Here is a 13,219-nt window from a genome sequence, read left to right on the forward strand (position 1 = left end):
ATGTCAACTTAGAAAGATAGCCATTGTGTTTGTTGTAATAAATGTTGAGGCAGCCCTTTATTCACAGAAGCCTGGTTAGCTTTTAAAGGAGAAAGAAACCAAATCAGGGGACAAATACAAATAAGCTTGTAAAATACAACCAGTAAACTTGATTTATTCTCTGTCCCCCCTTTTTTTTTTTTTATCATGTTCAGATTGTGCATACAAATAATATTTATGCTTCCGAGCACGCCACCATGTGATTACGTCATTTGTACAGGAATGAGGAGCTTGACATTTTGTTTGTCTCGGTTTCGCACAGCCACAGGTTGGCACAACTCACATGTGTCATTAGCTGCCATTACAAAAGCAAAATGCCAGGCTAACACGACACAATACAAAGCCTCGCTGAAATCGGTACGTACCATTTATACATATCAGCCAGCCGTTAAGCGATTAACATGGCACACAAGATCCCAACAAATCATTCCACTGTGGAGGAGCTGAATTACACAGCTGCTTACTAATCTAACTGGGGCTGCTGTTTGATTAGCAATTAAATTTGTTCTCCGGGGAACTAATTAAAGCGCACATCAGTAGGTGCGCAGAATCCACCCCCCGCACCCCCAAAAAACAAACAAACAAAAAGGCTGGAAATGCATTAGTCTGAAGCCATTTGTTCTCCATGAATATGCTGGGCATTGTAGTTTTTAGCAGGACTAAATAATGCATTTGTTTGGGACTATTTTCATCTGTGGACTGATACATTTTTGGCGATGCAAGTATTCACAGCGGCAGGATGCTGTATGTAGGATTTACAACAATGTTCATGTTTAGGCTGATGAACACGTCAACCGATGTGACAGTGGTGCATAATGGTTTTGCAACGTCAGAGGGAACAACAGAGGATATTTACAGAGTGGTCTATAGAAGAAATTTCATGTTGATTATTGTCTGCACAAAGAGCAGAAGCCTTCTTAAGAGCTCTTAAAACATGTTTTAATATAAAAACAAATGTCAAATTTAAGAAGTATCAAAACAAGCTGTCGCAAATGGTTGATACACGGAGTATCCTATTACTTCGGGGTCAACTTTAAGATTCTGGTTTTGACTTTTAGAGCTCTGGATGGACAAGCACTGACATACATCAGTGAACTTTTTCATCAGTGCATCCCCAACAGGTCCCTGAGGTGATGTAATCAGGGCCTGCTGGCTGTACGTCATACAAGGATGAGAACGGGATAAGCCTTTGCATCAGTAACCCCCCAAACTCTGGAACTCCCTCCCACTGAGTTTGAGATCCGTGGACTTGGAAACATCTCATCTCTTTTAGCTTTTTTTGTTTTTTGGCAAGGTTGTTTTGTGGGGAAATCCCAGCAGATCAGCACTTTCTGAAAAACTCACACCAGCTGGTCGGGTTTGAACAACCACTTAAATCACCTTTCTTGTCCATTTTGATGTTCTGTTTGAACTTCAGCAGGTTGGCTGGACAAATATGAACTCAATAGAAGGGTTTAGTAGGATGAAAAAAGTTTAAAACTCAATCATTACTTTCAATGTGGTTTAATAAACAGTTTGATGATCCTGTCAGTACAAAGGCAGGGCATCTGACAAGAAGTAGTTGTGGTAAAAAAGTGAACATGTAGACTAAATACGCAAAGGTGTGAGTGCTGGAAAAGTACACAAGGGCAGGAATTGGAGATGGTGAGTTTTTAAAAGCAAAACAGGAAACAAACTTAAACTTAAGATGAATAATTATTTTGCATCATCTCATTTCCCCTTTAATAAATAGGCCCAACCAGCTTTTTCTTCCTAAAAGAAACTATTTTATCTTTCTCCTGTTTGAGATAGCTGGTCACACGTTTAACATTATTAACCGCTTAAAAAACAGAAGTCTGGCTGAGTTGATAACAATAGTGCCGAGAGGTTTCTGTTTTGATTTACATTTCTTTAAGTTCAAGATACCTCTGTGACTCTTAATTCAAGAGTTTGATGCCTTCATTTTTTGATGAACTATGAAGAACCAGAATTAAACATCTGACATATTTGGAGTGGAGACTGACCAAACAGCTCTGAGCCATTCCTCTGAATCACATCCAAAGAGTTTTTCTTCAGGAGTGCTTGCTGCTTAACTGAACAGTGCAACACAGAAGTAATAGCTTGAAGGAACAGAAATAGACTGCAGTCTTCATAATTTAGGCTATTCTTGTTCCCGATGGGTGTTTGGGGATAGCCTGAGGTAGGACCTGAAAAGTGAATCAAAAATGGAATGGGTCGTTTAAATAGGGCAGACGTTTCTTTTGAGCCGTGCAAGTCGTGAGGATATGCCTGAAGTATTTTCTCAGCAGTGTTCAGCAGTCACTTTGGGGAATAGAGGAAGAGAAGTGCATGAAGTTCCCTTAACAAGACAGAGAGCTTGTTCGTTGTTTCAACTAAACAGACGGATGCATGGATTTGTCACCAACACTGGGTCATATCGTGTTAACATACGGTGCATGTTTAAATTCCCCAGTCTCTGGCAAATGAAGCAAAAAACTGAATTTTAACATATTTTCCACAACAACGTTTCACTGTCATTTTACAGCAGAGTAAGGGGGACTGGGGAAACAAGTGATTCGTTTGAACATGTTAGAGTGATGACACTGATGATAGTGTCAAAGATGCTTTCAAAACTGATCGACTCATAAATAAATATATTTTAATCTATCCAGCAATAAAATCTGAGAAGCATGTCATCAGGACTGGCTTCATTTTACAGCATGACAATGATCCCAAGCACACTGCTAAAACAGTAACAGAATAGCTGGATAGAAGCGACACAATGGACCACCACTGGTCACAGATTGGCCTCCCCAGAGCATGGACCCCAACATTATTAAAGCAATGCAGGACCATCTTAACAGAGAAAAGAACAAAAGGTAGACAAAATCAAAAGAAAAGCTTTGAATGTCCAACAAGAAACCTGGAAAACTATTCCTTAAGACGAAACAAAGCTGAAAAAAAGTTGCCCAAGAGAGCTCAGGCTATGTTGGAGAATAAAGACGGTCGTACCAAATATTGACTTTCAGACTTGCTGGAAATGTGCAAACTGTTTTTGCCTTGTTTGCTGCATTTCCATGTATGTTTGCAAATTTCAATAAATCACTGCACATTTAACATTTTCCTAGCAAAATTTGCAATGACACGTACTGTGTGTGTCATTGCTTGTAATAGCTTCAGCCAAGGTTATGCCTTTGGCATCATTTGCATGTGTGTCATTATGTCTGCAAACACAATAGCTTGAAAAGTTTTGAGTAAATTCTGGTAAAACTTTGTAGGCTACAGAAGAGGTTCAGGGCCACTGGAAAAAGTGAGGATGTTTTTTTTTTTGTTTTTTTTCTGAGAATGCTGGAAAAGATGTAGCAGTCCAAATTGTAAATTATAACCAAGCTGAACTTTTTTTTTTTAATGCATTTTTTTTTCTTTTAAACAGAGTAGTGTTTGTCTTATTGTTTAAGTGCCGTATTGGCTCAATAAATATGCTACAAAGTAAAATTTTATATGTAAGCAATGAAACCATTTTCCACTGATCCATGGTCACAGTGGGGTCACTACAGCAGGTAGCTGTTCATGTTTGATTTGGTAACTTCACACTGGCCTTGCCCTTCCTAACTCAACCCCAAAGGGCTGGAATCAAACCAGCAACCTTTTGCTAGTCAAGTGAATGTGTTAGCCATTACAAGGTGTCACTATATTTCAAAGTAAGACATTTGACCATCACTTGTACATAAACACATTTTTATTCAGCCTGATATAGGTTACACATGGGAAAAAAACCAAGATACGAGAAAAAAAAAAAAAAAAAAAAAACCCAAAACAAACTATAGATCTACTTCCCTTTGTGGAGCTAATGGTGACACTTAAAAATCAGCTTCGGCGCTCACTTGACAGCTTCCAACATCAGCTGCCGCAGGCTTTGAGGAATAAGCATAATCACATGCTGCTACTGACCTGAGGATTTTTTCCTGTCTTGAGAGAAAAAAAAAAAAAAAAAAGTCCACCCTCAGCACTCATTTTCTCACTATCTGATATGGAATGTTGTGTTGGGAAAAGTGGGGAGAAGGAAAATTTTAAAAAGGGTCTCCGCAACTGCAGAAAAGACCTGAAACTTGCTGAAAAAAAAAGAAAAAAAAAAATTACAAATTCTGTTCCCAGGCTGCTACTATGCAAGAGGCATTAACAAAACACCTCGGTCCAAAGTGTGTTCAACAACAAAAGAATAACTCAAACCCACTGCTGTGCCACTTAAAGGTTGATATGAACAGAAACCATAACTTATAGCTTGTTAGTTCAGAAGGTTCATTAAATTTACACTGCTTACAGATCAGCTTTGGAGTCTAATATCATTATTATGAGGACTGGCAGAGACACAAAGCAAAACCCAATGAGGGAAAAAGACAGGGAAGGTCATTCATGATACTTAACTAGTGTTAGTCCTATTTTAACTTGTAAATTTAACAAAGTGCAATTTCATATTTATACTACATCATAACCAATTTTAGAAACTGTTCATTCTCTAGTCTATAACAATGAAAAATGGTCGACTCCACATCACCCCTAACAAAGCCATAATCAACCCACCCACCCCACCAGCTATAGTATCCATCAGAATATTTCTTTTAAAGGGAAGAAGAAAAAAAAAAAAAAAAGGAATCACTAAGTACATGCTGCAATGACGCCCATCAATCTGTTTGAAACTTGAGCAAAGGCTCCTGTAATTGGCCCCTTGAAGCTCTTGCAACACACCGTTACTGTCAGCGCGAGTTTATAGTTAAAATATATATATTAATCTATCATTAAATAGTATGCCTCTTACACAGTCTTGCATGCACTGAAGAGCATTTTTAGGCAAGCTGTACAAGGAGGAGAGGCGTGGGGACGGACTTGCTCAGGCTGTAGGCTCCGGGCCAGGTCCAGGCACTCCTGCCACCTGTAAATATTTTTTTTTGTGTTTGTTTGTTTTTTTGCCCTTTACTCCTTTGCAACCACGTCAGTCCAGATGATGGTTCTCCAGTGTCGTTTTTGTGTTTACTTTTTATGCCATTTTTTGGTTGGGGGGGGGGGGGGGGGGGGGGGGAGGGGTTGAGTGAACATTTGTTTGCGTCTGTAAATGGGAATGTATCTGTGTGCACGTGTGGTCCTAAACTCAGTTTCACAAATGAACTTTGTAGATCACTGAACTTTTGTTCCAAGCTTTCGTTGTCTGTTCCTGGAAGGAAAAAAGAAAAAAAAAGAAAAAAAAAAAAAGAAAATTAGCAAACTCAAAATATTAGGAGACCCAGTCATATTTAAAGCACCAAACATTTCAATGGATCAACGGTCTTGCTAAGCAGGGAGCTATGTGACATGAATATTTTTGTCTCAAGCTCTCAGCGCTACTGAAGCTGAACTTAGCTTTGAAAGTGCTGAACAACACTCCTGTCAAATTTTCATTCAGTTAACGGCACAGTAGAAAGAAAACAGGAAGACCTCTAAATGTGTCACGTCTAATTAGCAACGAATTATTCCTGGCTTGCCAACATGTTAGCTGCTACCATCACCAAGTGTTTTAGTCAGGCTTCGATAATCACAGATGTAGAAAAGCGAGTGAAATGCCATTACCACCACCACAGTATCTTACCGTGCCTCTGATCTGGTCACTGTGTACTCAAACCACAAGATGTTTGGGATCAGGCTTGTGTCTCGTACCAGGAAGTACTCTGATATTGGCCTGTGAATTGTTTAAAAGAAAGAAAAATATGAACATTAGACAATAGATACTAGACCATTTTCATGCAACTCAGGCAGAGGATGAGTTGCCCTCCCCTGTGACACATGAAGGAAGCAGAAAATGAGAGAACTACTTACCATGCAGCTATTTTGGGGAATATTGGTGTCAGCACCTCTTGTGTAATAAAGAACCAGATTATGCCAATCGTACTACCGGCCACTCCACCGTAGAAAACCTGGCTCCAGGTGTGATACAACAAATAGACTCTGAAGAATGAGTAAGTAAGTAAGAGAAAAGAAGAAAAAAAAAATCAAAATGCATTTTAAACCATTTCAAAGTGTTATCGGCTCAGCAAAAGTGATGCTGTTACAAAGGAAATCAAGTTCTTTGCAAAGTGTGAGCAGCCTGGTCAAATGTCATCTCTGAGTTTTACACCCACTACTGACATTCATGCTTCACAAGTTGAGACAGTTAACTTAAGTCCTTCATTTCATCAAATAATTGCCACCATCTAATTTAAAAAAAAAAAAAAAAAAAAAAAAGGTCAATATCTCAATTATTTATAGAAAAGAGAACATAAAAAGCACTATAAGAATATACAAGTATATCGAGTGTTGCTTATGCAATTTCTGGCAGAAATGCCAATACAGAACCACTGAGCTCTGCGTCCCCATCACATCAGTAATGGTTGCCAATTCAGGTCAAAACTTCCTTGACTTTAAATCGACTTCTGTTGAAATAACGCGTTTCTCCCTCCCCCCCAAAGATCACCTGCGAGGGAAGCAGCTTCACTCTGTAACTCTACTGAACAGTCATGAATGGACTAAAGTCCTAAACATACTCAACAAATAAAGATGGCTCATGAAAGTGCAGACTTGAATGGGCATCTGTAAACAGAGTACAGGCATGTAGTCTAGTGTCACAAATGATCACATAACATGCTGGGAACCTCCTGAACCAGCAAAAATAAATAAATAAATAAAACAACCTTCCTGTTTATCATAACAAGGGCCAAGAAAACAGTTAATAAGAAAAAGGGCAAGGATGTGGTGTACAGTGCATGCATAAGACCTATATAATGAGGGTCAACTTTAGTAAAACAAGTACTAATATTACTGTTTGTTAGAGTACTCTTCTATGAACTTCAGATTTTAGCAATGATCTGGGATATGTGCAGAGGATAGGGATTGGATTTTACCTGCTGTATGACACTGATAAGGCTATGCCCAAGAGGATAATGGACAGTATGTGTCTCCACAGAAGGTCCACACATCGAGCATTGTTCGTTTGATGCATTCTGACGGGGAAAAAGAATAAATAATAATATACAGCAGTTTGGCACATTTTAAAGTTAAGGTGGAATAATTACTGATAGCCCAAACCATTCTTGTAATGACCTCAAATAACCAAACTGAGCACCAGATGAAAACTAGAAATGAAATGCTTGTTTGAGATGCACACAATACACATTGCATGTTTGCATTAGTCCTACTGCTAGACTAAATTCACTTTGTCAAGTAGCTGCTGCAATTTGAATTATTTCACAACTATGTTTCTATCATTAAACTTCCCCACACAACAACAAAATAACTCACCTTAAATAAAGGAAAAGAAAGAAGTAAACAACAAAGAACCAGATAAGCTGGGAATGACTGGAGGGCATCCCATACTCTGTGTGCACGGTTGTGTGAGCCCCTGCAGAGAGACAACAGAATCTTATAAACATTAATTTACAATATTGGTTTTATTTACAACAGTTCGGCTATGACAAACAAAACCCAAAAATTATTCAGTTTTTTTTTTAATCATGCATAAAGAAAACAATTAAATGCTCTTGTCCAAAAACCTGGAAGAAGAGGGAAAAAAAACAAAAGAAAACAAAGCCATTATTATCAGCCAATAAAACGTTTCTCCCCTTCAATGAAGTATTCATCAACCAAAAGTATAATACCATGTGTCTAACAATGTGTACGTCCCACTGTTAAACAGATGGAGCATTGGCACAGGATTTCTGGGTCAATGGCAGATGATCCCCTGGGTGCTGTGGGGTGGGGTCTTTTAGTGAGCTTTTTCCAGTTATTCCAGCAAATGATGATGATAGAATCCTGGGACATTTGGAGGCTGGATATGGCCTATTATTATGTTCCTGAGGAGTTTTTGTCAAGTAGTGAGGTTAGGACAAAATAAAAGATGGGTGTAGCCACTGGGCCACATCTATTATGTAGCCTCAAACTGAGTACTTTCACCAAGAGGATAAGGCAGGAGTGGCATGTTAGGTGGACTGCAACTACAAACTAAAGAGAAACGCCATCAGCCCAATATTCTCCATTTAATGAGGTGACCAGTGGTTTTTGTGTTGTGGCTGATCAGCGTATCCAGTGCAGGCACTGTTTTGGGTTTAGTAAAAGAATAAAACTACTCATAAAGCTGAAGTGGATATCGGCATTTTCTACAGGTACTTCTATTTAGCTCTAATTCAATATTTGACAAAACAAAAAAATTTTGGACGAAAAAAAAAATAGATGCTATAAGCCAATTTTTATATTAAATTGGGGCTCTCGAATCATCTTGATGCCATCATCACACAGTTCGGAGATAAAGAGATAATAGCAAGATAAATTTGTAGTCTCAGGTTTCAGTGCTGTGCGCCTGAATAGATATTGTGGTTGATAGCAGAAGATGAACTCTAGCTACCGTTACATTTTTGTAATGCTTGCCCAACCCAACCTGCTATACATAAAAAAAGAAAAAAGAAAAAACTTGTTCCTTCACCCACCTGCGCATGGGCGCGGCTCTCTGAGAATGTGCTTCAGCAGCCAGTTCACTCCTTCATTCAGGAGAAGCCCTCCAAAGAAGGAAATCTAGTTTTATGAGAAAAAAAAAAAAGGCAATGCATGAGTGTTTGCATACTTCTGCCCTGTCTGACAATGCTGATCAAGTTCCTGTGAGACAATTGACAGTTTCACAGGCGGACTTTTAAATATTGTGCCCTTTCTAAAACCACAACTTTGTCAAGTACATGTGCAGGACTTACCGTGTGCAGTTCCCGTTTAAACACTATGAGTGTAACAAAGCCCACAAGAATTGCTATAGGGATGAGGCTGATGTAGGCCAGCAAGTGTCCCGTCAGATCATCTAAAACACATTAACAGATTACAGATATTAAATGGCACATAAACAGTAGAAGTCACTGGTGGGAGTGACAAGTTGTGTCTCTCAGTGAACCCGGATGACCAAGACACTGTGGCTACAAGAAGGAAGCTGGTGTGGTTAAGTAGCTAAGCCATATTTAAACTAACAGAGCACATTATTGGGTGCAACTCAAACATATACGTGCAATGAGATTCAGTCACACTGATCAGTATCAGGCCATGGGACTAGCTAGTATGTTAGCTACAATGCTGGCTACAATGCTTTCCGAGGAGTACCAATTTATTTCTACTGTAGTCATACCTTTTTTTTTCCTATTTTTTAAATACTTGAGTTTGGCCAAATAACCGTTACAGTACACGGCGTATTAGCAGAGAGCGGAAAGAAAATACCGAAGACGATATAAAGACAGCTAGCAGGCTAACTAGCCTTCATTGTGGACATTGTGACAAACTGCGCATGCGACGCTGTCTCACAATTTTGCAGTCCGGGTTACATTTCCCGCTGTGTTGCTGGTTCTACAGCAGCTCACAATTTGGCAGCAACACCGACGGCCGTGTTCATTCAGCAGCAACAAAACACGCACTGCCCGAAAAATTACACAACAGCCAGTGTCGACAGAGCTTCAGCAGACACATAAAGACGCTAAGTGTACGTACCCTCGGGGAACTCTACGTGTGTCAAAGATATGGACCGCCATCGAGGTGGTGCCGAGCACTGCTCTTCCAACGCCATCTTACCCGGACACAACCGGGCAGTCCCACAGTGAAACGCCCAGACACGTGTCCAGCCAATGGAGAGCGGAGCTCAGCACTTAAACGTCCCCTGACAGTGGAAGCGACGACCAATCCCAGCTGCAATCTGCAGACGAGCTATTTTGTCCATAGAGAAGAATTATTGAATGAACAAAAAAAAAACAAAAAAAAAACGGGCCGCCTACATTAAAATACCAAAAATGCACTCATTCAAAAACATGTATGATCTACAATTGTCTTAATTAATTTAAGGCATGAAATTAATAATAATAATTAATTTAAGGCATGAACCCAGACTATTGCTTACCCCTTGAATAACTGACCTAATTTGCATCTGAGATTTCTTTGTGTTAAAATATGAATTAATTTGAGCCAAATTGTCAAATGTCAAAACATAATTTAGTACTCTTAAGCTAACCTTTACAAAGGCTAAGGTATAAATTATCCTTACAGGAGACTTGATAAACTGTGACTAATACTGTATAGATCCATTATAAGCCACTTAAAAAGTGGAACTGTCATTCAAAACTAATTATAGGGATACACTGACTTTAAGATTTTAAGGTAAACACAAATGCAAGTGGTCTGTGGATTTGTTTGTTTTTTAATATTTACTTGTGTTATTTTACTTGTTTTATTTGGAATAGATGCCTACTCCACCTTGTGTCCAAGAAGCAGATTATTTAATTTTTTTTTTAAAAACTGAAGTGTTTTGAAATATTTGTACATTTAGCCTTCACACAACACATAAATGTCATCTTAATTGCTAATAGGTGAATGGCAGGGCCAATATGGGGGTATCAGTGCATTTTGAATTAATTTCATTACTGATTAAGATTAATTTGAGCCTTTTCACTATCCTACACTTTACTGGCCCGCCATCATTCCTGAACAATGTTCAAAGCCAGAAGGGTTTATTTGAGAATATTAAACAACTAAACATGGGCGTAGCTTTCTATTTCTTGACCACAAGGGGCAAATCGCTGTGGTTGCAAAAAGACTTTAGTCCTACAGAAGTCTGTGGGAAAACTGCCTTCAGCTCTAACCCCTGTAAACACTTTCCTGATGATTTTATGGGCTCAGTCATTCCTTTTGTGTCATATTTGTGTCCATTTTGCAAATTTTTATCATTCTAAATGTCAGGAAGCCAGAAGCTCAGTGACTTATGCCTTGGAATTAACCAGCTGTTAGCCAATGAAGAGTGCAGCGGTCTTTACAAACCAGTCAGTGGTGCCAAGGTGCTGGGTAATGCTACTCCAGCACATAGGTTCCCACATTAACTATAGATGACCAGTCTCTTTCAGGTTATACGTGTGCAATATACAATAATGCCACACTTGCAGGGGATGTGCTCATGCCAAGGTTATTATAGTTAAATAAAGCTGAACTGAAAATGAAAACTAGATGTGAAAAATATTTTCCTTAACTAAAATAAAAACTAGATTTTCAAGAAAAGCTAAAAGTCACTGAAACAATTTTGCAAACAAACTAAAATAAAAATACTAATACAGAGGGAAAATTTGTTATCATAATTGAGCTGATGAGGCTTTAATAGACATGTTTATTGAAATTTTGGATGTCTAAAAGACTGAGAGTCAACTGCTTTCAAAAAAGTTCAGTTTTTTATTGCAATGATACTTCTACTGAGAATTCTAAATCTTGCATCTGGCATATGCACTCTATACAAAAGGGACTAAACCTAACACTGACACTAATAAAAACAAAAGTAAAACTAAACATTGTCAAGCAATGAAAAGTAAAAACTAAACTAAACTGAATTAAAAACCAAAATACAAAACAAAATATAAACTAATTAGTAAATCCAAAACTATAAAACTCTGGCACAACCTGCTTTCTGTTTATTCTTTATAATATCTATGGTTAAATACTATAACTTGGAGCTATACAGTTTGGGGTTTTTTTGTTTGTTTTTTTAGGTATTTTGTACACCTTATTTATATCAAAGACATTATATAAAATAATCAGAACACCTGTATATTATACCACAATTTGCCAGTCAGTTTAACATAATTTAAATAAACTAAATTGCTTATAAAGTTCACACACAAACATCAATACTTCTCTAAAAGAGCTTTAACAATTAGTGATCATATAACCTTTGTCTGGCTGTTGTATTAGCCAAATGTATTTACAAACTCCGCTTGGTGTACCTCACCCATCCACAGGCGTAACTCTCATTTTATACAGGGGAGGGAAACAAATATTGCACAGAGGTTAATATCAAGATCATGGCTTATCTCTTAAAATTAGATGATTCAAATATTATAATTTTATTTTAAATTGGTTGCATGAGTTCATATTGGAAACAGCCTTAACTTTGAATACAAACTTTCAGGCTGTAAGACAAACCTGATCATAAATGCAGTGTAAGGAATTTTTGATTCCCATTTATGTCCTTTTTTTCAAAAATTAAAATGTCTTTCTTTTGGGATAAAAAGTAACAAGTTATCCAGACTTGTTATACAAAGTTATTGTAAGATTTGTGGCTTACTATTGAATCACTACAGAGCTTTTACCTCTTGTGTGCCGCCATCTCTTTCTTATTACTTTAAATAGTTTAAAAGGAGCAGCAAATGATGAAACAAAAACATTTTTGACTTTAAACTATGCCTGTATCCACCCGAGCAGTGCTATAATCGAGCTAAATGTTAGTAGATTTGTAATTTTGTGGTAGGTGCTAGTGTGTTAGCATGCTAGCTAATAATCGCTTGCACGTGAGGCCGATAAAAAAAATAAATAACATCAGTCTTGAAGGTTTTTAAAGGGTGGTAGCACCACGGACGCATATATCATCTTTTGACAAAATAAAGATAAAGTATGTAAGAACTGTACTTTTTAAATTCAGGACTTTTATAGGGGACAGTTACATGATGACAATAATCACCTGAACAATTGGGAATACTGATGATATTTGCCCTCTTTTGATGCTACTACTACTACTACTACTACTACTACTACTACTACTACTACTACTACTACTACTAATAATAATAATAATGATTTAAAATTCCTGACCAATATTTTAGTCACATTAGATTTTTTTCCTCTTATTATCTACTATGATCATGTACTTCCTTAAAAACCATCCATCCATCCATTCGCTGCCGCTTATCCTTTTCAGGGTCGCGGGGGGCACTGGAGCCTATCCCAGCTGTCATAGGGCGAGAGGCAGGGTACACCCTGGACAGGTCGCCAGTCTGTCGCAGGGCTAACACAAAGGGACAGACAACCATTCACACTCACATTCACTCGCACATTCACACCTAGTGACAATTTGGATTTTCCAATTAACCTATCCCCACAAGCTGCATGTCTTTGGACGGTGGGAGGAAGCCGGAGTACCCGGAGGGAACCCACGCAAAATTAAGCCAGTGTTTTTTGATATACCTATTCTAACAATATTCTTTTAAAACTCTCAATTAGAATGTTTGACTTTTGTGAAGTAAAATAAATAACTCAATATCATTTAACAAAAAAATAACATTTAATATGGAAAATTAAAATCAGATTAGTTTCTGCTGTTGATTAACAATAGAAAAGACAAAAGGCATGAGTAGGACACTTG

The 13,219-nt window shown here is 38.0% G+C and overlaps 1 protein-coding gene across 1 annotated transcript; it reads right to left on the reverse strand.

Moving 5' to 3' along the window:
* Positions 1 to 5,076: 5,076 nt before the first annotated feature.
* Positions 5,077 to 9,613, reverse strand: dolpp1 (dolichyldiphosphatase 1). Its single transcript, XM_085358414.1, has 8 exons — positions 9,538 to 9,613; positions 8,763 to 8,863; positions 8,505 to 8,589; positions 7,324 to 7,423; positions 6,927 to 7,025; positions 5,866 to 5,994; positions 5,639 to 5,728; positions 5,077 to 5,227 (listed from the first exon to the last, which is right to left on the reverse strand). The coding sequence occupies exons 1-8, from the start codon at positions 9,611 to 9,613 to the stop codon at positions 5,191 to 5,193; spliced, it is 717 nt and encodes a 238-aa protein (XP_085214540.1). The 3' UTR covers positions 5,077 to 5,190.
* Positions 9,614 to 13,219: the final 3,606 nt, after the last annotated feature.

The sequence above is a fragment of the Diplotaxodon limnothrissa genome, linkage group LG7 (genome assembly GCF_057381915.1).
Source record: "Diplotaxodon limnothrissa isolate DT_005_m linkage group LG7, D_limnothrissa_male_GT1.1, whole genome shotgun sequence".
Classification (NCBI taxonomy): domain Eukaryota; kingdom Metazoa; phylum Chordata; class Actinopteri; order Cichliformes; family Cichlidae; genus Diplotaxodon; species Diplotaxodon limnothrissa.

Bases quoted from the DNA above. Each gene is read 5' to 3' on its own strand.
- dolpp1 (XM_085358414.1), bottom strand. From the start codon at position 9,613: ATGGCGTTGGAAGAGCAGTGCTCGGCACCACCTCGATGGCGGTCCATA. The intron at 7,424-8,504 runs GTGGGTGAAGGA...GTCTCTCTGCAG, and splicing joins AGAGCCGCGCCCATGCGCAG to GGGCTCACACAACCGTGCAC. The intron at 5,729-5,865 runs GTAAGTAGTTCT...AACAATTCACAG, and splicing joins TTCCCCAAAATAGCTGCATG to GCCAATATCAGAGTACTTCC.